Source organism: Pleurodeles waltl, chromosome 11, assembly GCF_031143425.1.
Source record: "Pleurodeles waltl isolate 20211129_DDA chromosome 11, aPleWal1.hap1.20221129, whole genome shotgun sequence".
Classification (NCBI taxonomy): Eukaryota; Metazoa; Chordata; class Amphibia; order Caudata; family Salamandridae; genus Pleurodeles; species Pleurodeles waltl.
The window spans coordinates 787,933,837-787,960,029 of NC_090450.1; the positions used below are offsets into that span (position 1 = coordinate 787,933,837).

The window sequence follows — 26,193 nt, forward strand, 5'->3', positions numbered from 1 at the left end:
TCAAAGAATTGAAATGAGTTAAATGTCCTACGCAAGTATAAAGTACGTTTGTGCCCTCTTAAGAGACTCTCCTAAAGGCCCTTTGTCACCGAAAAATGTACCTGTGTCTTAAAAGGAAGCGCAAGAGGTATCTGCCACAACAGTAACCAAAATCTGTGATGTCTTCTCAAGTCTACAAGTCATTCGAGAGAGCACCGCAGTTAAATTGACGTGATACATGGTTTACCAACATCTTTGAACTCCAGCTTAACATGATTTAATTTTAGCACAATGAATGAGCTTCAATAGGTCCAACAATGGCCATCCATTTGCGTAGACAGACAACAAACAGTTACTTGAAATGACTCTTGAGGAAATATGGGAAGTACTCGCAAGCAGGAAAGTTCATCTTATAGTATTCGATGTATGTCTGATCAATTTCAAAGTTGAAAATAATTTGTCTGTAGAGCAGAGATGATTGATGGTCAGAAAGCCATCACTTGATAAAGCATCTGCGGGCCGAGGTAGGTAATAAAAGAATGATAAAGTGCACTTTTTAGGAACAAAATATTATAGACTGTTCTGCGCTGAGGAGTGCTAACCCTCAATGTAAATAATTACATGCTTGAGCCTTTTGTGGGAACCATTCTAGACAATGCATACTATAAAACCAAACTATAATTCTGAGGATTTATTTATTTTTAACAAACGAAGCCGCATCAAAAAATACCTGCCAAATGTATGCAGGTTATCAGAAGTGTACTGGCAGCCATTTACGTCCAAACCATCTCACACCTGCTAAAAAAGAGTTTCACTCTGCAGGTGTCTTTTTTTACCATACATGGAGGGAGCAGGGAAGAACGTAGGTGGACATGTTTGGTAGGCATCCACTTTTCAAATCTTGCAGTATACATTATACACTGTTCTATCCTGGTTCTTTCAGTGGTACATGTGAATGCAAACAGACTGATAAAGCAGTGAGCTTCAATCATACATGAACCTCAGGCATAAATATAACAACACTTTGACCGTTCTGACTGATCAGAGCGTCACATGAGTATCTGTAGAACACAGTTCTAAGTATCAGATCGTGAATTTGTTGTTGTTAATGAAATAGTATGTAAGATGTGCGTGTGTACACTGATGTTTAGCAGACGTAATGTCTCATTGTAAAGTCTTCTCACGTTAAGTTTAAATGAATACTTATTGCCTGCTTCTGTGTGTCAGTATCTACAGTTCAGGTGATTTATCGTAGTGGACAAGGTCTTTCTATTAATGCGGAGGTGTATATTCTGGTTCAGATTGGATATATGTTTGCTCACCAAAAACATGGTTTGGTTTGACAGTTGTTACATGAGCCTTTGAACACCTAACTTTTATTGGTGGGGGAGATGCCCTAGAGCCGAAATATATATATTTTCATAGCCAGTAAAGTACGCTGATGAGCCCGCTATCCCCTCTACTTTTTGCGCTAGTAATAGAACCCTTGGCGATACTACTGAGAAGCGACCCACTGATTGAGGGCTGGCACTGGCCCATCGGTTCGGAAGACAGAGTGGCATTATACGCAGACAATGTTCTCCTGTATATCTCCAACCCACCCAAAAGCGGCCCGCGCGTCCTAGAAATCCTGAGACTTTTCGCAGAAGCCTCAGGACTGATCCTGAACCCAGCCAAGTCCCTGCAAGTCCCCCTGCACCGCTCTCACGATTGTATAGACTGGCAACGAAACATCCCAGTTCGGAGAAACCGCTTGAAATACCTAGGAATACATGTTTCACTTCTTCCCGAGTTAGCGTGGGAACTCAATATCGCGCCACTAACAAAGAAAATCAAGCTCGACCTCCTGCGCTGGAAGGTGCTTCCCCTGAATCTACTTGGCAGAATAGCGCTGTACAAGATGATGATCCTCCCCAGGCTCCTATACCTCCTAAAGAACTTCCCACTTCCCGTCCCCACGAAATGGTTCAGGGAGATGGATTCCTTAGCGCGCCAATTCATATGGGGCGGAACTCGCGCACGATTGTCGCTTAAAACATGTCAGAGGGACATATACGAGGGGGGCTTAGGCATGTCTAATGTCCAATACTACTATCCAGCGATGCATACAGTTGTAATTAATGACTGGGTGGGAGGTGGTTGGTCAGACCCCGCATACAAACTAGAACTACAAACAATGGGCTACCCACAGATCTTCGGCGCCCTTTATGGGAATCCGATCCCTCGAGATACCCCAGATGTAACCAAAGTGGTACTACAGGGATGGCGGACGGCTCAGAAAGTGACGGGGTGGTGGGGACGCCTTACCCAACAGACCCCGCTATGGCACGGGAGGCAGCTGGAACATGTGGCAGGTCTGGAGGGCCTTCAGACCTGGGACAACATAGGTATCTCCACTCTGGGTGATATCTGGGAAGGGTCACATATGCGGTCCTTTCAGGAACTCCAGAAACAATACGCCTTGAACAAGACACAGTTCTACCGATATCTTCAGTTGCGTCATGCCCTACTAGTCCACGTACAGACTGGGGACACCATCCCCGAGCATAGCCCCATGGAAGCCAAGGCTCTGATGGGGAAACCTGGGCAGAGGAGGGATTTCCCAGATATATCGCACCCTAACTACCATCGCGGCGGGCCCCCTGGGAGGACTTTGCAAGAGGTGGGAGGATTGGGTGGGTCCCATGGAGGACATGGATTGGACAGAAGCACTGATGGCCCCGCGCTCTCTTACAATGGCCACTCGCCTCCGATTAATACAAACCTACTTTCTGCATGCCGCATATCTCACGCCCGACAAACTACACAGAGCGGGCCTCCGCTCCTCGGCGGAATGCACACGTTGTGGGGGCCCCACAGCTGACTTCTTCCACATGGTATGGGCATGCCCGATAATAGCGGCCTACTGGGGTGCGGTTGTGCAGGAGATTTCTGGGGTCTTACAAGAGGAGGTGGAGATGTTGCCAGTGCCCCTCCTCCTGGGGGTCATGGGTGACATTGGGCTGCGAAGATCAGACCGGACCTTTTTAGGGGTGGCATGCCTGGTGGCCAAGAGGGATATAATGACAGAATGGAAGGCAAAGAATGCACCGACACTGACTAAGTGGAGACGGGGGGTGGATTGGTGTGCGCAACGTGAGAAATTTATATATGAGGCCAGAGGTTGCTTAAATAAACATAACAAGATATGGGGTAAGTGGGAGGGCATGGCAGGCTTTTAGGTTTAAAGATTGTATATTATATGTATCAACAAGGTGTGGGGGGGACCTAGGATTCGACCACCATTGTTTAAATGCCCGTTGGCATCATGTTGATTTGTATTTATTATTGCTTTCATGCAAAATCAATAAAAATTTCTTTATCAAAAAAAAAAAGTACGCTGATGAACTCCCTTCCAGAGTGATATATGCACTAGGGTGCAAAACTGTGCTGCTTCTTGATCTAGTTTTGGACAGAAGTCGAAAACACATAATTTTCTTTCACTGGAGAAGAAGATCGTTGTAATTGATTTGATGGTTAATTTTTAGTTGTGCAGTATTTAAACAGTAAAACAACTCTAGTCTCTTCTAATACTGAATTGCTATAAGTTTATATTCTATTACATTTTCCCTGGACATGCCCTATTTTCAAGTTTGCTATTGTGCTTACTTCACCTAGAAGTAATCTCAAATCACCTTATTTTCAAATTTCTGGTTATGGATAAAAACCTTAATATCTGAAATTATTTTAGTGGGAACCAACTTCAGAAGAGATAGTCGTGACTGTACCTTTTTACTTGAAAAATCCTGTTGAGTAGGCCTATCGATTCCAGGATATTTTTTTTCTAATAAAGTCCAAGCTTGTAACAAAACAATCACTCTGGACTGAGAGCTAATGCTCTGTAGGCTGAATTATCAGTTTATAGTAGGAAGATTGTGCACTACTTTACTGATAAAAACAACGTAGTATACTTTGTGGAAATGCAACAGGCATATATAGTCTTTATCCATGTCTCGCAAACGAGCCAGACTTTCATGGGGACCTCTAGGTGAACCGCCCCGATTCATTTACCAAGAAGTCCCAGTTAGGGGCCTGACAGCCTTTGTTGCCAGTACCCTAACTCACGGCAACTCAACCATGAGGTCATAGACAATATTTTATTGTTAATGAATTCAAAACATAAACCTATAGCACTCATGGCAAAGGTTATAGGTCCAGCGTACAATAAGTGTTTTATCTGCAGGTCACCATGTTCCCTGTGGGTACTAATGGAATTGTGGCCTACTACTGACTTAGGACCGAACATTTCAGAAAAGTAGACCACTTATTTTCAGTCGAATGTAAAAGAAGTTGCTCATCTAAAAGATAAGTCAATCGTCAGTCTGCATCCAGTTGACAAATCATCCCCCCCACCCATATTAACAAACCACAATTCACAGACCAAAGCCTCCAAAACAGTATTTTTCTTATGCAAATTGGAAGTACAGCAGCATATATCCTGTGGCACATGCACCCCAAACTGTATTTTTAATGTTATCTAATCTCTCTTTAATTAAGCACATCCCCTTGCTTTTCATCTCCGTCTTGTATGAGCCTATTAATTGGTGCGACAAACATCTGAGTAAGAGAGCAGAAAATATTTTTAACGGCAACATTTAAACTGCCAAAACAGCTTTCAAGTACTGTGAGCATGGTGGTAGAGTAGTGCTACCAGCCCACCTTAGTGTTCTTACTCCACTGATGCTAATAATTCTCTGATCCGACCACTGGAATATTGTTAATCCTGTGCTGTAAAAGTCTATTGCCCTGCAGCAATATTTCTTCATAATGGGTTTTGTGAATCTAGCCTCTACTTCGTAAGAGCATCATTTACCCAGGGCCTTGTATATGAAACTATAGTTTTCAGGGCAAACATTTCTAACTTATTCATTATGCAAAGTGGATATTTGAAATGTGTCTTTGGGTATGCTCATGCTCAGTATTTAACTTTTTCTATTTGTATTTAAGAATTGGAATTCACTACCTTGTATGTCCCTATTAACCTCTCAGATTTTACTTTCTCTTTCAACAGAGCCAAGGTGAACGTCTCCTTTCCAGAGAAGCCCCTGAAGAGCTAAAACAGCAACCCCTCGCTCTGGGATACTATGTCTCCACTGCCAAAGCAGAGAATCTACCCCAGTGGTTCTGGTCCTCTTGCCCACAAGCGCAGAACCAGTGCCCACTCTTCCTCAAGGTACAGGATCCTGACTTGGTCCTGCTTTATGTAATTTGAGTAATCTTAAAACAAATTGTGGAGACATAGTTGTTTGTGAAGGTGATTATAGATAATACAAATAGTTTGGCTTCTAAGACAACACAGCCCTCTGCACAATAGTGCTTATCAGAGAAACTCACCCCATCTCTCTCCATCGCCCTCAAGCCAAGCTTCATATTTCTAACCAGCAGTAGCATTAACATTCCATTATTTGGACAACCTCAGTCTCTATGTGCAATTATTCTAGGACCACCCTCAAATTGGTGTAACAGCCCATGTCTTACATCTCCACTGTTTACTTCCCCTAACCCAAAACTAGGTTGGTGTCTTAAGTTTTGCAGATAATCAGCTCCTCCTGTAACCTGTCATGTGTACCTCTGTGGTGGGAGCATGCATGAACGTAAGGGGAACCTGCTCCTATGAACTTGTAACACCCTTGTGCAGATGAGTCAACACTCCCTCTGGCTGGCTCCCCCTGAATGGGAAGCCAGATTTAGCATATTGTGTAAAAGAAAATTGTGACTGGGGTGCACATTAGGCACAATCCCCTAATTCACTCCTACTCCCTTTTTATGTAACACAGTTTCATATAGTTTTGAAAGAGGGAGACCGTTTTATTTTTACACTGCAAAACCAACAGATCCTATGACTAAAGGGCCAGGAGCAGAATACTACTGTACATCTAATACCATCCTTTTCTTTATTTGCTACAGTGTGCTAAATCTACCCGGTCAACCACAAGTATGTGGTTTCACTTTTTAACATGCCTGCTGTTACATCCTGGCTATTTTACATTCACAACCTCTAGGGTTCCTTATCACGTAGTTGCAGCATGCCCTCCATGTTTATTTTGTAACTTTATGCAGAACACCCTGCTTCTAGCACACAGCAATTTCCTTACAGACAACTGTACTCGCTGAGAAGAATGTCTTGCTTCTCCGCATGGACAGGTTAGATTACTCTTCCTGCCAGTGAGAGAGCGAGCACCTTGTATAGCATTTGCCCCTCCCCCCATGGCATTCACCCTCACTGGAGTTGTGCAAGTGAGTAACATAACCCTGTGGAATGAAACAGAAGCCTATCATAAGGTCATTTTACCATAGCGACAGAATTTGTTCACTGTCATGGTCCAGAGAAGGAATAAGTAATAGCCAGGAGCTCAGAGTAGGAAAGTACCCTCTTTTTGGCATGGTTACCCCCACTTTTTGCTGTCAGTATGTTTTGACTCTCTTTACTGGGATCCTGCTAACCTTGACCCCAGTGACTGTGCTCTTTCTAAATTTGGTTGCTGGAACTTCACATGCCCCACATTTGGCATACTGGTGGCCCCATTTAAGTCCCTAGTATATGGGACCCAGGGCATTGGGGCACCAGGGTTTCTCCATGGGCTGCAGCATGGTAGCCCATGTAAAATGTGTTTGCAGGCCCACCTTTGAAGCCTGTGTGATAAGGTGCATGCACCTTCTCACTTCATGTCACTGCACCAGATCACTATATCACTAAAGGTTACCCCTGTGGTAGGCTCTCTTAGCCCAGAGAGCAGGGTGCAGGCACCAGTGTGTGAGGACACCCCTGCATGAGCAGAGGTGCCCCTGCGAACTACAGCTTCATTTTCCTAGACTTCGTGACTGCGGGGAAGCCATTTTACCCGTGTACCTGACATAAGTCACTATCTATGTCCAGCAACATAGTGGTAACTTCGAACCTGGGCATGTTTGGTATCAAACATGCCAGAATTATACCCCAATACTGTTGCCAGTTTGGGTTGTATGATTCCATGCACCCTGGGGGCTTCTTAGAGGACCCCCAGCAGTGCTCCTGCCAGCTTTCTGGGGGTTTCAAGGTTTCTCTATGCTGCTGCCATCCCTTAAACAAATTTTGCCCTCCTGCTGTTTGACTAGCTCAAGCCCTAGAAGTCAGAACAAAGGATTTCCTTTGGGAGAGGGAGGTAACACCCTCTCACTTTGGAAATTGGTGCTGCGTGGCTTGGGAGGGGTAGCCTCCCCAAGTCACTGGTATGCTTTGAAGGACACATTTGGTGCCCTCCTTGCATAAGCCAGTCTGCACTGGTTGAGGGACATCCAATCCCTGCTCTGACGTGAAACTGGGCAATGGAAAGGGGAGTAACCACTCCCCTGTCTATCACCACCACAGGGGTGGTACCCGGAGCTCCTCCAGCTGGCCACTTGATTCTGCCATCTTGAATCCAAGGTGGGCAGAGGCCCCTGGGAGCATCTGACTGGCCAGGTCAGGCAGGTGAGGTCACAGCCCCCTCCTGTAGGTGGTCACCTTGCTAGGTGACCAGTTCTCCTGCCAGGGCTATTTAGGGTCTCCCTCTTGGGTGGGTCCGCTGATTCGAAGTGCAAGACTACAGCAGGACTCCTCTGCAACGTTTACTTTGACTTCTGGCCACTGGAACCACAACTGGACCCCACAGGAACCTTCAATCTACAGTGACGACTCTGCACTGCAACATTGTTTCTCTGGCTCCTTCCAGCAGCTGCAACATTTCCCTGTCTGTGCATCCTCTGAGGGCGGCAAGTCTTCAGTCTGCACTAAGAAGCAAGAAGGATGCTCCCTTGGAGTGAAGGAGTCACTCCCCTGCATCTGCAGGCACCTACAGCAATGACGTCTGGCTGCGTGGATCTGCTCTCCTCTGGAACTGCGTGGATCCTGCATCACAGGTGGTAGTCTGGAGTGGTCCCTTTGGTCCTCTCTGCCCACTGTCCAACTTTGGAGACCTGAGCCCTTGCCTCTCCTTGCAGGACAGTACCCCTGTGCACCCCAATGCTTGCAGCTACCAAGGCTTGTTGTCTCCTACTCCAAGGGATCTTCAGGCTCCGAGTAGCCCCGGCCTGTAGCAGTCTCCTCTCTGCTGCCCCAACAATGTGGGACTCCTCTCCAGGTGTGCTGATTGGGCCTCACTGCAGCTTACTGTGCCTGCTGCCAATGGGCTGCCCAGGGGGACTACAACTGCTTCTGCTGGCTCTCCCGACTGCTGAGGGACAGCCTGGACTCACCTCCAAGGGTCGAGTCCCCTGGACCTTGCTTGTCCCCTTTAGCCTCGCAACTATATTTGCTTCTTCTTTGCCAAGGCTCGTTGGTAATTATCCTAAACGACTGATCATCTGGAGTGAAGGAGTCACTCCCCTGCATCTGCAGGCACCAACTGCAACGATGGCCGGCAACGTGGATCTCCTGTCCCCCAGAGCTGCGTCGGTTCTGCATCACGGGTGGTTGGTGGTTTGGAGTGGTCCCCTTTGACTGCTCTACCAGCTGCCCAACTTGGGAGACTGTAAGCCCTTGCCTCTCCATGCCGGACAGTACCCTGTGCACCACGTCTCTTGCAGCTACCAAGGCTTGTTGGCATCTCCTTCATGGGATCTTCAAGCTCTGTATAGCCCTAGCCCCCAGCACTCCCTATGCAACCTTCTCCTGCGATGTGGGACTCCTTCCCAGGTGTGCTGCATGCGCCTCACCTCTGCTGCTCTGCTTGCTGCCTATGGGTCGCCTGTGGGGGCTGCCTCCTCTTCCTGTGACTCTCCTCATTGCTGAGAGACTCCTGGGCCTCCCCTCGGTGGGTTGAGTCCCCCTGGACCTTGCTGGACCCCGGCAGCTTTGCTTTTCTTCATCCACGACATTTGTTTTTGCCAAAGCTTGCTGGTGTTTTTTCCACACCATTGACCGACTGTGATCCTTCTTCCATCTTGGGACGTCAACTGCATCACTCCAGGAACTCTTCAGCTGCTCCAGGGCTGCACTACATCCTGTCTTCCTCTTTCAGGATCCACCTTTGGTTTCTAGTAGTCTTGTCTGGGTCTTGCAATATCCTTCTCTGAAGTTGTTTTGGTGGGTGTGGGGAGCACCAGTTACCTCTTTTCTGCTGGTCGTTTGGAGGGGGGGGGAGCACTCTGGTACTTACCATGTGGGTTCCCTAGTTCCTCCAGCTCCCCTCTACTAATTCCACTCCCTTGGGTCGGGGCCCGGGCTTTGCATTCCACTTTTAGTGTATGGTTTTGTCCCCCTAGGCCTTCACTGTTGTCTATTGCATTCTATGCTAATTCCTGACTGCTACTATACATATGTGTTTTACTTCCCTCCAGTGGGGGGGTATTGCTTACATAGTATTTTTGTATTTGTGTTACCATAATAAAGTACCTTTATTTTCTAGCACTGTGTGGTTCTTTCATGTGTGTAAGTGCTATGTGACTACAGTGGTATTGCATAAGCTTTGCATGTCTCCTAGATAAGCCTTGGCTGCTCATCCACAGCTACATCTAAAGAGCCTGGCTTCCTAGACACTGACTACACCTCACTAATAGGGGATATCTGGTATAAGGTGATAATACAATAGGTACTCACCACACATCAGGCCAGCTTCCTACACTCAGTGTCTTTCAAAAACAAGCACTCACTACTCCTTTGCAATATTAAGCCGAGCCCATCTCATCTGGGTGTGATGGTCTCAAACTCAAAGATGATATCATAAACTAAACAGTTAGAGGAGAGCCTTAATGAAAGAGAGCAGGAAGAAGCCCTCTCCATGTGTTCTGACACATCCCATTAGTCCACCAAGAGGACTTGCCTGCCATTTTTGTCTCTCCAGACACTACGCACTCTATTCCTGCTGAGGAGTTGCCTCATCACAGGAGGTGTTCCCACAAAGGAGTAGATGATCCTTACACCACAGTACATTTCGCTGATGAACGAAATTTGGAATGGAACCTGTTTATGCTTCTATAGAGCCTCTCCCTGTGCCATGGATTTTTATCCTTCTGTCTCAGTCCCCACTGAACTTTCCCTTGAGTTTTTCCCCTCAGTGTTGGTAACTTCACTGCAATGAATTGGTTACATCTGATCTTTTGGACTGGGAGCAGGAGTTTCCTAAACCCTCCCAGTTCCTCTTGGATCTGATTGCAAGCTTTGCTTTCATGCTGTTGTTGATCATTAAATCAGGCTCCTTTCCAAATGACCTAAGCATGAAGTTAAAGGCAAAGCCGACCACAGTGTGCCACAAGGTGCCTGGAGTAGGTCTGGCCTCCTCCAGGGCACTTTCTGATATTCATGTGTGGCTCCCACTGACCTAGTTTAGCTCCCGAAATCAAATGACCCAGCTGGCACCTTCAGCTCCAATGCAGCTTGTAGTCCTGGCTGCAAACTTGATTTTACCATCAGCAATAGAAAATTATTTTGCAGATCCTTCTCGCAAGGACACTCTTTGAAAGAGAGCTCTCTTTGAACTGGACACTGACCCAGACATTGGAATAAGTGATCATGATAATGGTGGTCACCCCGCTTTTCCCAGTAAAGGTGTACAGCCTCAGGTTTTCAAGTAGCATCAGGAGATCTGATCCTCTGTGACCCTCTCTTGGAAACCACTAAAGAGTCCCCAACAACAATCCAGTCTTGTTGTCCAGGAATCACTCTGTTTAGTGTTTGGTTGTAATGGTTTGCCTTTTGTTTGACTAGAAATCCTTTATAAGAAACCATTATATGAGTAAATAGCAGAGTTTGCTGCTATGTGTTAGCAAATAACATCAAACCATTTTTCATTACCTGACGTAAACCTATCTTGTGGCCTGGTGAGCAAGGTTGAGGGAAGTCTTTCTCCACAATTTAACACTGTCAATGGCATTTGATGGGCCCAATAGAGTTGCTCACTCTAGTACAACATCCCTTGTATAATGGCATTCTAAACTGGTCCTAGCCAGGCCCATGCAAATGCCTTTGGAACTAATGGCTCCTATACTATGAATCTTTAGTCATGGCGGTCAGCCTTTTTGGTAGCCATAACATTAGCCAGATGCATTAGTCGACTGACTAGGGATATTTAATAATATTCCATAGATTCTTGACGATTTTCTAGACCTCCTATTAATGGTCAGAAAACACATTGGTAAGTTCTTATTTTTAGCCGATATACTTCTGGATGATAATATGGAACAGCCCACATGCTAAGAGTAACAGACAAATGAAAAAAGGTAACTTGATGTTTATTTGTTCTGGGTCAAAATTTCATCTGTGCTTTGGGTTATAATTTTTTAGTGGTTGGAATACCCATTTCTGTAAGTAATTAGCTGACCAACCCCCTGTTTGATCATTATTTCTACCTGCAGGCTTCACTGCATCATCATATCTCGGTAGCACACACTGATGATCTCCTCCCTTCCAAAAACTCCCAGCGAACATCTCACCCTCTTGACTCTAAAACCACATCGGATGTTCTAAGGTAAGCCACTAAACCTGTGTGTATTTTCCATCATTTGTTATAATTCTTGATGGTAACAGTTCACTTTGTAAAATCGTTTTATAAATTTAGAAACTTGTTAAGTGGATGTTGTAATTGATTTGCTCTTCAGTTTAGTGCTTAGTATGTATTATGTGAACTCAACCAGCGGTATTGGAGCTCTGGTCATATTATTCACAGTTACTTAATCAGTCATTTCTTGTGGCTCCCCCATTCAAATACTTAAAATTGGTAAATGCTTTACCTAAAATAGAAATCCTCAAAGAGAAAGCAGTTCTACCGGCACAGCAAGAGAGCCGATACTACAATATTTACTGCACTTGGAGACATTCACCCCATAATGCTTTGCAAGGCATTACTTTAAAAAAAATGGTTTGCTCATAACTCAGCCGTGGTGGTCCTAGGACAATGAGACCACATCCAAAACGTTCACAACAATGTGCTCTTTCTGTCTACAGCATCTGTGGGTCCCCACACTAGGTTAGTGGGGACCCCCAAAATAATTACCCCTCCCACCATTTTGCATCTTTTTAAGGGCTCTCATGGCTGGAAATTTTGTTTTACACCTGCAAGTAGCTTGTGTTTTAAGAGCCTTGTTTATAATGTCATTGCTATAGGCCTGCTATCCCTGAAAATATGGAAGGCACTGTGCCCTCTAGGGGCTAAATATATGGTTAAACTGCATTATTTATCGCCATTTTCTTTTTGTAAGGTTATGCCCTCTTGGGGCTAACTATAAGGTACATGACCATGTTTCTAACAAATGCTATTTTCATTGTGATGTCCTCTAGGGGCTATTCGAAGCATTAGTCACATCAACATACTAAAATATTTGTGGCACATAAACTTACCACAAAATGCTTTGCAGGACATAACTTTTACAAAACATTTTTGCTCATAACTCAGCCTGTGGTGGTCCTAGGACAATGGCACTACCATTACAACATTGACCACATTGTGATCTTTCTGTCTACATCATCACTGGGCCCCCACAGTGTTAGTGGGGAATCCAAAATAATAACCCCTACCACCATTCAGTGTCTTAAGCTTTTTCATGGCTATAATTTTTGTTTTAAAGCTAGGAGCAATTTTGTTTTGAGGGCCTTGTTTGTAATATTATTGCAGTAGGCCTCCTATCCCTAAAAATACTTTCTGGGGGCTAAGTATATGGTTACACAACATTAAGTCCTCTTGTTTTTTTCATGGGGTTATGGTCTCTAGGGGCTAACAATATGGTTGCATGACCATGTTTCTTACAAATGATATTTTTGTTATGATGCCCTCTAGGGGCTGTTTTGAGCATTAAAGTCTAATGCCAAAGGTTTATTTCTGTTAAAGGTTTATATGATAATTGTATATGTTTTCATATTCTCTCCTTATTACAAATATGACCATGATTCAGGCCAACTTAACATCCTTATTACACTATAACTGTTTGAACACGTGTGATATGCTTGGATGACCCTTCTAGTTTATTCTTCCTCTGGGACTGACTTATGTCTTTTTTGGGAGGAATTGTGTTAGCCAGCCAGCAACTCTGATGGTGGGGTGGTGAAAGTGGTATTCTAATGGAATTAGCATGGCAGATTTAAATTGTAATGCTAAGGGCAACATTTTCATTTGTTGCTACTGATAGAGGAAGAAGATAAATGGAAGTGCTTTAGTTATATGCAGGGCCACTGAAATTATATAGCAGGAAAAGATGAAATTATGAGGCAGGGTTGACCAATTTATGTGGTAAGAAAAGTCCAGTTTTGAATTTACAATCCCAATAGTTCTAACTCAAGCAAATGTGAGATGTATTGCATTGCAAATGCTTGTTTTCTCTATCTCATGGGTGGACGGTGGCAGTCATAGAGTCCCCGTGGATAAAGTTAGGACATTGGGGCGCTCGCCCTTGCTCCATGGAGAGACCTCAAGAAAAATGTACTTCATTTGAAGAAGAAAAGTAATCCCTTAGGGTGGTGGGTAGATTGGGTATTTTTCAGATTTCTTTTTGATTTCTTGACAGGTGCAGAGGGGTGCGTTCCTGATCATATTCCTCAGTATCACTGAATACTATGGACAGTTAGTTTTGGTCTTTGAAGTGACTCTGATACAACGTTGGGAAAAGTTTGTCCTCAAGTGTACCTCAATAGTTCAGGGGCAACACTAACATCTCCCCAGTAGGATAACATGGCCATAAATCCCAATGTGGAAGTAAACAGTAGAGTGTAGAAGCCATAAATTCTTTTGGAGTCCTAACTCTGGTCCAGTAGCTGCTATGTATTTCTGGTTTTCAATGCTAATTTCTATTTTTTATTTGGAACTTTTTATAAATTATTTTCTTTGCCTTCGTTAGGAACATGGCATTGAAATAGTTTCCTGTCATATAATGTGTAGTTTTTTTTTTTTAATGTCTGAGATTGTAGCCAGGTAGACATCCATAGCTTTCCCTGGCACATAATGACCTGTCTTGGGCACATGAGGCTGTAACTTTCTTTGTGAGGTTAGTATCCAGCTCTTTAAAGCTAGTGACTGGTCCTTTGATAGCTGCCATAGTGCGTACAATGGTTTGTAGCAGTTTATCTTAAGCTGTACCTGCCATAAAACGAAAACAGACCTATTGTTTGGCAAGTGTTTATTCTCCAATGCTATAAGTCACTATTTCTGATGGATAATTCTACTGGTAGATTCCTTACGTTCGATGGCATCTGTTGCTGCAGATACACATGTTGTGCACAGTCCGCCATCTGGTGTTGGGTCGGAGTGTTACAAGTTGTTTTTCTTCAAAGAATCCTTTCGAGTCACGAGACCGAGGGACTCCTCCTCTTTGCTTCCATTGCGCATGGGCGTCGGCTCCATCTTAGATTGTTTTTTTTCCGCCCTCGGGTTCGGACGTGTTCCTTTTCGCTCCGGGTTTCGGGACGGAAAGATAGTCAAAACTTCGAAAAATTACGTCGGTATTGTTTCGCTCGGGATAGTTAGAATCGACACCGAATTGTGAAGAGCTCCGGTAGCCCTTCGGGGTAATTTCGATCCCCCGTCGGGGCCTGGTCGGCCCGACCGCGTGTAACATCGACACCGATGGAACGGACCCCGTTCCGATTCTGTCCTAAATGCCACAATAAATATCCATTTACGGACCAACATTTGGTCTGTAACTTGTGCCTGTCACCCGAGCACAAGGAAGAAACTTGTGAGGCCTGTCGTGCGTTCCGGTCCCGAAAAACGCTCCGTGACCGTCGAGCCAGAAGACTACAGATGGCGTCCACGCCGACAGAACACCGAGAGTTCGAGGAAAAAGGAGAAGAGGAGGAAGCCTTCTCCATCCATGAAACGGACTCAGATGAATTCGACGTCGACGAAACTGTGAGTAAGACGTCGAAAAGCACACAGCATAAGAAAATAGACAAGGCCCAGGGGACGCCACTGCCAACTGGCCATGGCTCAACCCATAAAGGTGACCGTCTATCGGCACCGAAAAAGGCCGAACTGGTGCCCAGATCGTCCGACTCGGGTCGAGACACAGGCACGCAACATTCTCGGGACCGAGAAAGTGTTGCCGAAAAAGATCGACGCCGAGAAGGCGGAGCCGACGCTGCTCGACGCAGAGACAGCGGCACCGAGGATGATCGACGCCGAGAAGGCTCGACTCCGAAAAAGAAGAGATTCGCCTCGGAGCCGAAAACAAAAAAGGACACAGTTTCGGTGCCAAAACAATCAGCAACCGAAACCACTACCGGCTCATATTCAGAGGAACATTCATTGTCCTCTCAAATGCGTAAACACAGGTTTGAAGAGGAGCTACAGACTACTGATGTAGACCATACACAAAAGAGGATCTTCATCCAGAGTGGAACGGGGAAGATTAGCACTCTTCCACCAATCAAGAGAAAAAGGAGACTAGAGTTCCAAACTGAACAACTAACACCACAAGCAAAGGTGGCAAAGAAAGTAACTCCGCCACCCTCTCCTCCACCTGTAACTCAAATATCACCGGCACAAACTCCGTTACATTCACCGGCTCACACCACCATGAGCCAAGATGACCAAGATGCTTGGGACCTATACGACGCACCAGTGTCAGACAATAGCCCAGAGTCATACCCTACCAAGCCATCACCACCCGAGGACAGCACAGCGTATGCGCAGGTGGTAGCTAGGGCAGCAGAATTCCACAACGTGTCGTTACACACAGAACCTGTCGAGGATGACTTCCTTTTTAACACCCTCTCTTCCACCCATAGCAACTACCAAAGCCTGCCTATGCTTCCGGGAATGCTAAGGCACGCGAAGCAAATCTTCAAAGACCCCGTCAAGAGTAGAGCAATCACTCCAAGGGTAGAGAAGAAATATAAAGCACCTCCCACAGACCCTGCTTTTATCACCTCTCAACTGCCACCAGACTCAGTCGTGGTAGGAGCAGCTCGCAAACGAGCCAATTCACACACATCGGGCGATGCACCACCCCCGGATAAGGAAAGCCGAAAATTCGACGCAGCTGGGAAAAGAGTCGCTGTACAAGTTGCCAGCCAGTGGCGCATCGCCAACTCTCAGGCGCTCCTAGCGCGCTATGACAGAGCCCATTGGGATGAGATGCAGCATCTCATCGAGCATCTACCCAAGGAATTTCAGAAGCGGGCTAAACAAGTGGTTGAGGAGGGACAAAACATCTCCAATAACCAAATACGCTCCTCTATGGATGCAGCGGACACAGCTGCAAGAACAATAAACACTGCAGTTACCATCAGAAGGCACGCATGGTTGCGCACATCTGGCTTTAAGCCAGAAATACAGCAAGCAGTACTCAATATGCCGTTCAACGAACAACAATTGTTCGGACCAGAGGTTGACACGGCGATTGAGAAGCTGAAAAAGGACACTGACACAGCCAAGGCCATGGGCGCGCTCTACTCCCCGCAGAGCAGAGGCACTTTCGGCACCTTCCGTAAAACAACATTCAGAGGAGGGTTTCGGGGTCAGGCCACACAAGCCAGCACCTCACAATCAACACTGTCTACCTACCAGGGACAGTACCAAAGGGGAGGTTTTCGGGGCCAGTACAGAGGAGGACAATTCCCGAGAAACCGGGGGAAATTTCAAAGCCCCAAAACCCTAACAACCAAACAGTGACTTACAGGTCACTCAACCCCTCCACATAACACCAGTGGGGGGAAGACTAAGTCAGTTTTATCAATCATGGGTGAATATAACAACAGACACTTGAGTCTTAGCAATTATCCAACATGGTTATTGCATAGAATTTCTACAGATCCCTCCAAATATCCCACCCAAAACACAAAAAATGTCAAAACAGCATTTAGACCTCCTAGAAATAGAAGTTCAAGCACTACTGCAAAAAGAAGCAATAGAACTGGTACCATGTACAGAAATAAACACAGGAGTCTATTCACTGTATTTTCTAATACCCAAAAAGGACAAAACACTGAGGCCAATCTTAGATCTCAGAATACTAAACACCTACATCAAATCAGACCACTTTCACATGGTCACGCTACAAGAAGTGTTACCACTGCTAAAGCAACAAGATTACATGACAACCTTAGATCTCAAAGACGCGTATTTCCACATACCGATACATCCTTCGCACAGGAAATACCTAAGGTTTGTGTTCAAGGGGATACACTATCAATTCAAAGTCTTACCGTTCGGTATAACAACCGCACCAAGGGTGTTTACCAAATGCCTAGCAGTAGTAGCCGCACACATCAGAAGGCAGCAAATACACGTATTCCCGTATCTAGACGATTGGCTAATCAAGACCAACTCGCTAACAAAGTGTTCACAACACACAGAGTATGTCATACAAACCCTCTACAAACTCGGGTTCTCCCTCAACTACACAAAATCAAACATTGTGCCGTGCAAAATACAGCACTACTTAGGAGCGGTAATCAGCACAACAAAAGGATTAGCCACTCCGAGTCCACAAAGGGTTCAAAATTTTCACAAGGTCATACAGGCCATGTATCCAACACAAAAAATACAGGCAAAAGTGGTTTTAAAACTCCTAGGCATGATGTCCTCATGCATAGCCATTGTCCCAAACTCAAGACTGCACATGAGGCCCTTACAACAGTGCCTAGCATCACAATGGTCACATGCACAGGGTCACCTTCTAGATCTGGTGTTGATAGACCGCCAAACATACATCTCGCTTCTATGGTGGAACAGTACAAATTTAAACAAAGGGCGGCCGTTCCAAGACCCAGTGCCACAATACGTAATAACAACAGATGCTTCCATGACAGGGTGGGGAGCACACCTCGATCACCACAGCATCCAAGGACAATGGGACGTACATCAAACAAAACTGCATATAAATCACCTCGAATTACTAGCAGTATTCCTGGCGCTAAAAGCATTTTAACCCATCATAACCCACAAATACGTTCTTGTCAAAACAGACAACATGACAACAATGTATTACCTAAACAGGCAAGGGGGAACACACTCGACACAGCTATGTCTCCTAGCACAAAAGATATGGCAATGGGCAATTCACAACCACATTCGCCTAATAGCACAGTTTATTCCAGGGATCCAAAATCAACTAGCAGACAATCTCTCTCGAGATCACCAACAGGTCCACGAATGGGAGATTCACCCCCAAATCCTAAACACTTACTTCAAAATTTGGGGTACACCGCAAATAGACCTATTTGCCACAAAGGAGAACGCAAAATGCCGAGACTTCGCATCCAGGTACCCACACAAACAGTCTCAAGGCAATGCCTTATGGATGAACTGGTCAGGGATATTTGCATACGCTTTTCCCCCTCTCCTTCCATATCTAGTAAACAAATTGAGTCAAAACAAACTCAAACTCGTATTAATAGCACCAACATGGGCAAGACAACCTTGGTACACAACACTACTAGACCTGTCAGTAGTACCACACGTCAAGTTACCCAACAGGCCAGATCTGTTAACACAACACAAACAGCAGATCAGGCATCCAAACCCAGCATCGCTCAATCTAGCAATCTGGCTCCTGAAATCCTAGAATTAGGACATTTAAACCTCACTCAAGAATGTATGGAAGCCATAAAACCAGCTAGAAGGCCATCCACTAGACACTGCTATGCAAGCAAATGGAAAAGGTTTGTTTGCTACTGCCATAATAATCAAGTTCATCCATTACACGCATCCCTAAAAGATGTAGTGGGATACTTACTACACTTACAAAAGTCAAATCTAGCCTTCTCTTCCATAAAAATACACCTTGCAGCAATATCTGCATATCTGCAGATTACTCATTCAACTTCACTGTTTAGGATACCCGTCATTAAAGCATTTATGGAGGGCCTAAGAAGAATAATACCACCAAGAACACCACCAGTTCCTTCGTGGAACCTTAACATCGTCTTGACAAGACTCATGGGACCACCTTTTGAACCCATGCATTCTTGTGAAATACAATTCTTAACCTGGAAAGTTGCATTTCTCATTGCCATCACATCTCTAAGAAGAGTAAGTGAAATTCAGGCATTTACAATACAAGAACCTTTTATCCAAATACACAAAAATAAGGTTGTACTAAGAACCAATCCTAAATTCGTCGCTGCAGATTCACATGTGCCCACCCGCCTCCCCGGGAGCCTGTAGCCGTCGGAAGTTATCTTCAACATCTGTACATTTGTATATATATATATTACTTAACCTTAATTTGTACATACTTATTCATTCAATTGCATGGGCACTATTACTAACACACACAACTACTACCTCACCCTCTGCGGGGAAAACAATCTAAGATGGAGCCGATGCCAATGCGCAATGGAAGCAAAGAGGAGGAGTCCCTCGGTCTCGTGACTCGAAAGACTTCTTCGAAGAAAAACAACTTGTAACACTCCGACCCAACACCAGATGGCGGACTGTGCACAACATGTGAATCTGCAGCGACCAATGCCACGAACAGATGTACACTGGGTAAGTGACATTTTCATTCTTGAATCTCCCCCAGGTCCAAAACTGGAACCAGAAAGTTAAAGTAGCTCTCTTGTGCCGGTAGGTGGCACTTTGTCTGTGACTGCCACATATCTGAAAGCTGAGATATGACATTACAGAGGCATATAAGGCACCATCTCACTGCACTGATGCCAGTTATGTTTGTTTCTGCCCTTTGCTCAGATTTGGCGTTATTCTTATTTTTCTACGAATGGGTATCAAAATCTGTGTTTAAGAGGTGTCTAGTATAAGACTTTTATAATTTAAAAGGTACAATTTCTGCAGTAGACAGATGTTTATCTCTGATCTGAATGTTACTCATCCCCTGAGTCAAAACACACCTCCAGATCATGTGAGAAATGTGGCAGCATGCACACAAAGACTATTAAAGAGCTGAATGCCAAGCTGTTTGTGGTGGAGGTTCGAGAAGAACACTAAGGAAAGCTACATTGTTCCTGTCTAAGTACTGCACATCTCGTCTCTAAATAGTATTAGAAGTAAGCCTCCTCCACAGAAAAGGTCCAGGAAGGAGTACAAGAAACCTCAGAGGATGAACTCTTCAGCTTCACAAAGTTACTCCCATTCCAGGGATAGGCCATGCAGTTGACTACTTTGGTCCCGGACAATGGACTTGACTGTTGGCGCCAGATTTGAAGGACATCAATTGGTGCCAATTCAGCCCAGCTCCAACACTGGATCCGGAGCTCCCTGATTTGTTACAGGAGTTTCCAGACACTGTCACTGACCCCACATAGATCGCCTATTTCTAGACATTGCTGGTCCTTATCCACTCTACTCCAGCTTCCTCTTTTGCACTTTCTGGCCCGAAGAAGCCCTGGAGGGTCTCAACTGGGCAACTGCAGTGGTTCCTTCCCTGGCTCCAGTGGACTCCACTCCACCACCTTCTATTACTATTCTGCCGCAAGCCAACCTTTCTCTTCCGCCACGAAGGCTATGTGCGAGGCTCCACCAGTAGCATAAACACCATCCTTGAATCCACTACAGGTTTTAGTGTATTTCCCATTAATTTATGAATTCTGGTCAAGTCTTAGCGTAAGGCTCAACAGTGGGAGGAGTCCTCTTATATGCCTTATCCTCATTATGGCCGGCTTAGGGATTTGTTTTGCCAAGATGCTTAACCTATTCAGATAACCAATATTGTGCACCATGACAGTGCAGATGGCAGTGTGCAGGCTGTCTCCTTCTCCCAAACTCCCCACCAGTGGTATGGCTAGTGGTGACTACCTGATACTGCTGAACAACAGTGGTGGGGATACCTCTTGAGAGGTGGTTTTGGAATACCATTGGGTGCATTCAACTTACAAAGTTGCTTCATTTACATCTGTGTTGCATAAAGTGATGCATGTTTTTAAACTGCTATTGCCATTGGAGGTGAACAAGCCCTTCAGGAAAATTCCTCCGCAGCCTTCCTTGTCTGTTGAGCCACTACTTGAATTTAGTGAGGCTTTGCGATTGCCTGTAGCCAAGGGAACTGACATGTTTGCTTACCCCTCCCTGGAGAGCCTTGTGGTTCAGGCATCTTTTTCAAATCTGATGCTTTCAACACTACTCCACATGACAGAGTCAAAGATGATTAAGGCCACAGTAAAGGAGGTATTTTTTTGAGGGGAGCTTTATCTTTGCTCTAGAAATGAATCTACCCCTTCTGGCCTGTTCCACTAAGGTACAATTGGTCATCCCAAATTTCCCTTATCACCTTTCAGACCATTTTGCTGAGGTTTGTGCACAGTGTTCAGAATGCAGCAAAGCAAATCCACTGTTATGGCTTGAACACAATGGATTCATCAACACAATGTATGGGCTCCTCCATCACCATTCAGAGCAATGCTTAGATGTACTCTACCAGGTTCTGGGAATATGTCCAAATGAAATTGATGGGCATACGTTTGATGGAGCTCACCTTTTTTGCAAAAAAGCAGATTTGGCCCAGGAGTACTGCAAGCAGGGACAGACTACAGCTCTAACCTTGAGACTGGCTTTTCCTGTACACCAATTCCACCAGCAGTACCACAGGTTTAAGGGATACTTCTAGGGGCTGCAATTTCGATGGTGCCGATTCTCGCAACCTGTGCTTTAGCCCAGCAAGCTGTTTGAGCCATAGAGCACATGAGGGCATCATGGGTAACAGCACCAGTCTTCCTCCTCTTAATCTCTTGCAACTTCTCCACAAAACTACTTTGAACCACCTATGAGATAGCACATGTTGCTTGTGGGAGAGAAGGTATCCCATCATTTAACACACAATGGCAGTTCATCACATCAGGCTGTTGGGTCCTACAAATAGTCAGGCAAGGCCTTCCCTTCTGGGGCTCCCTTATTCACCTTCTTCCCTGGGATGACCAGACTTAGATTCTGCAGCATGAGGTTCTAACTTCTTTAAGCAAAGGGGTTATGGAGTTAGTTCCAGAGAATTACATTTGTTATTTCTTGATTACAGGAATAACAGTGGCCTTTGCCCCATTTTGGACCTTCACTCTTAACACTTTCTTCCATAAGGAGATTTTTAAGATTCTTTTTGTGGCTCAAGGTATCTTGGCTCTGGAGCTGGAAAATTGAATGCTGTCCCTGGACTTGGAGGCCCCGTATTTTCATATGCCAATCTTGCACTCAACCAGGAGATGTGTTTTGTGGAAGGTTCCACTCATGTTCATGGTCCTACTGTTCGGTTTAACATTTGCCCGTCAAACCTCAAAGAATTGGATGTTGGTGGTTGTGGCAGATTTGGACAGGTCAGGGATCTTTTTATTCCTCTCCCTCGTATGCTGATGATTGTCTTGCTGCAGATGGTGTTGGACCACTTGCAGTCCATGATTTCCCTGTACTTCTACATCAACCGTACCATGTCACACCTCCAGCCTCCCCAGAGGGAACTGCCTCTGCAGTGGGTACTGCTTCCCAGTGGGTCTGGAATATTCAGGCCCTGACATTCCTGCTCCTTTTGTACCTTCTCACTTCACTCATTTTACTGGACCCTCGCACTCTGTGGCACATGTGTGCTATAATGGTGCCTCTTCTTCCTTTGAACCTACCACTGGCGAGTCTTACAAGCAACATCCAGACTTCCCCAGAGGTCTGAAGTGGTGTCTTATTGCCGACCATCTCCTATGCAGGAAGCCTTTTTCCTCCTCCAGCAGTGGCCACAGTGGAAACAGATGGCCTCGCTCTCTGTTGTGGTGGTTATCTCGATGCACCGAAGATCAGAGACCTTTGTTCTCTCTTGAAGCAGAAGTCTCCTATCAACCTGCTTCAGCTTCATACCATCTGCCTAGTCCTCAAGGCAATCCTCTCCACCGTCCGTGGTTAGTAGGTTCATGTCTATCCTGTTGAAGTCTCCTGCTGTTACTGACATTTCTGAATGAACTGTTGTATTTGTTTACCCTTCCTCGTTCATTATGCCACAATAGGTCCTTAATTTAGTACATCCCCCTTGAGGCAGCGCACTCTGAAAGTTCTAATTGTGATTACCTCGTATTGATAGCTCTGCGAGTTGCAACTATCTTCCAAGCCTCCATTCAGTTAATTTATCTAAGACTGACTATTCCTGTGGAAGAAGGCTTATTTCCTTCCACAGGTAGTCTCGCCCTTTCATATGGGTCAATTTATCACTCTGCAGACTTTCTACCCACCTCTTCTCACCAAAGAAAGAGGAAAGGCTACATCTTCTGGACCCTTCTAGGGCACTACCTTTTATATTGACAGCACCCCGGTTTTCTGTTTATGACCAATTTTTCCTGAGCTACACCAGTTCAGAGAAGGCCAAGGTGATTTAGAAACTGGCAGTCTCCCCTCTAAGCATCAAGCTCTGCTATGCTCTCTCTCCTAGAGCACGGAAAGCATCAGAACCCACTCCACCAGGGCAAAAGCCACCTCTTCAATGCTATTGTACTGCTATATGGACCTTGGTCCACAATTTTACCAGGCCTCGCTGTCTCTTCTCAACTTTGAACTCTGCAGAAAGGTCCATTTTGCCAGATCATTGATGCTTGATAGCATCATTTAACCGTCTCCTCGACCTACCACTTAGAAGGTACTGCTAGGATAATGATTAATGTTATGAGGAATCTGCATGTAGACTTTTCAAAGCAATTACCTTTAGCAGCAATGTGTTTTAATGGCATGTGTGGCTGGAGATGCACATTCTTTGCATAAGACCGCCATCTAATGTTCGGTCCGGCGTGCTATAAGTTTCTTTTTTTTTTTTTCGAAGAATCTTTTTGAGTCACAATATCGAGTGACTCCGTTTGGTGATACTGCGCATGGACATCGAGTCCTTTGATTGTTTTCTCTCCTCTGTCGAGTTCGGGCGTGTCTTCCTCTCCGGTATTTCCTCGGCTTGGTCTATTCCGAACTGTTCTCTTCTGTCTTTCTTTCAGGTACAGTATTGTAATTCAATCGAGTTGTCTATATATTTTACGGTCGGTCTGAATTTCTGTACTGGGAGCCAGCTTACCGCCTTTTGGGTAGTCCGAGCCTGTCTCGGCCTAATCTTCCACATGGTGTTGGACTATGCAGGGCTGCTGGAACGTACTCCATTTCGTTTTTGCCCTCAGTGCCTTTCGAAATTTCCCTCTCACCAACCAACATCTGGTGTGTAATTTGTTTCTCTCCCCAGGCCACATCGGACAAACCTGTGACGCCTGCCATTCCTTTCGATCCAAGAAGATGCTCCGGGGCTGGAGAGCTCATAGGTTGGAGTTGGCATCCAAAACACCAGATGACTCCCCCGCCTTTAGGGAAGAACACGCACACGAGGAGCCGGAACATGAGGAGGCCTTCTCCGTTGAAGATTTGGAGTCTGACATGCAATCTGAAATCGAGAGCCAACCAGTCACCACCGAACAACCCATGAGTAGAATAGCCCCAGAAGCAGGTCGCCAGACTGCTTTCGGGCCATGGTCGGATCCGAAAATCACCTTTTGGATGCCCTGCCCTCTGGCTCTGCACCAGAAGCAACATCCCAAGCATCCTCGGGATCGAGCAGATCCATCAAACCGATTGCTTCAGCACCGAGCAAAAAAACCCTCTGCGGCCACTTTGGAGCTGACCGCTTCGACTCAACACAAGACTTTGGCTCCGAAATTTTTAGAACACAAGACTGTGCCTTCTAGAGAGTCCAGTCATTCCTAAGAAGCAGCTTCACCAGTGGAGCCCATCTTAGAAATAATAAACACTCACCAGCACCAACTACATGTTCAAAAAGGAACAGGGGAAATAATTGCTCCCTCCCCCCAACCCCCCCATTCCAGTCAAAAGGAAGCTCACCTTTGAGGAGGCCTTGGACACTGCAGGTCTCCAAGGACAAAGCTCCAGTTTGACCTCAGCCTTCTCCACCACACTCATCAATGCTTCCTCCTACCTCTCCACCACCTCCCCAATCTCCTACACCACTTAATGAACCACAGTTTTCACCGCATGGTTCACCTACACATCAAGGAGATGATTTGGCTGACTTGCCACAGGAGGACATAGACCCATGGGATTCATACGATCCAGATCCCTTCTTGCCAGATGACCCTGATTTATATCCCGCATGGCCGTCACCACCTCAAGACACAACATTGTATCAGCAGGTCAAAGCAAGGGCAGCTGCATACTACAATGTCCAACTGTACTCTGACCCTATTGAAGAGGATTTCCTTTTCAACACCCTGAATACCACATACACTGTCAGTTTTTACCCATGTTGTCAGACATGCTATGTTGCCAGACATGCCAATGATATTTTTAAAGAACACATAAAGTCTTGGGTTATCACCCCAAGGGTGGATAAGAAAGCCAAGGCTGCACCTACAGACCCTCTATTTATACGAGCTCAAATTCCCTCTGACTCCATAATTGTCAGTACAGCACGAAAACATGCCAATAGTAAATCCACAGGCGCTACGTCCCCTTCTGATGAGGAAAGTAAACAACTAGATGCAGCAGCAGGAAAAGGAGTGGCTGCACAAGCTGCCAATCATTGGCGTATCGCCAATTTTCAAGCACTTTTGGTGTGATACAACAAGGCCCTCTGGTACAAAATGGAGGATCTCCTTCAGTACTTCCCAGAGAAACATTGTAAAAGGGCACAAGAGATAGTTTCAGATGGTCAAACTATATCTAATAATTCTATTGGGTGTGCAACTGATGCCACAGATACCGCAGTTTGCGGTATTAACACTAGGATCGTTATACTTAGGCACGCTTGGCTTACGTGTTTCAGGTTTCAAGCCATAAATACAGCAGGCAATCTCAACATGCCATTTGATAGGGATCTCCTATTTGGTCAAGAAGTAGACAACACCATAGAAAAACGTTTAAAAAAAAAAAGCTCAGACAACAAAGACTGAGGGCATTACTCACCACAACATGGTGATTTTTGTCACCCACAATTCAGGGGGGGCTTCAAACCATCTTCTGCTGAGCCTTTCACCTCTCAAAATAAACAAGGCTCCCATTTATACAATAGAGGTTCCTTTAGAGGATCCTGCAGAGGTGCAAACAACAAAGACAGAGGAAAGTAATCCACCTCCATAGGATGTGCCTCCACTGCACGCCAGTGACCACTTAAACATTCCACCACTTCACCCCTCTCTAAAAGGAGAAAGACTCAAACATTTCTACCCACAATGGTCGGATATCACCATAGACTAGTGGGTTTTCTCAATTATCCAACATAGTTATTGTCTGGAACTCACTTCCACTCACCAAACATTCCCCCTCGTGCACTCAAATTCTCAAACTTTGATTTCTCAATTACAGGAAAACCATAATTACACGG

At 45.3% G+C, this 26,193-nt stretch overlaps 1 protein-coding gene across 2 annotated transcripts in view; it reads left to right on the forward strand.

The window, feature by feature from the left end:
• Nucleotides 1-26,193, forward strand: part of MED13L (mediator complex subunit 13L) — a 982,865-nt gene that overhangs the window by 944,774 nt on the left and 11,898 nt on the right. For both annotated transcript variants that reach the window (XM_069214516.1, XM_069214517.1), the window contains exons 29-30: nucleotides 5,030-5,191; nucleotides 11,329-11,441. In XM_069214516.1, coding sequence (XP_069070617.1) covers nucleotides 5,030-5,191; nucleotides 11,329-11,441 — 275 coding nt within the window. The remainder of the gene's footprint in view (nucleotides 1-5,029; nucleotides 5,192-11,328; nucleotides 11,442-26,193) is intronic.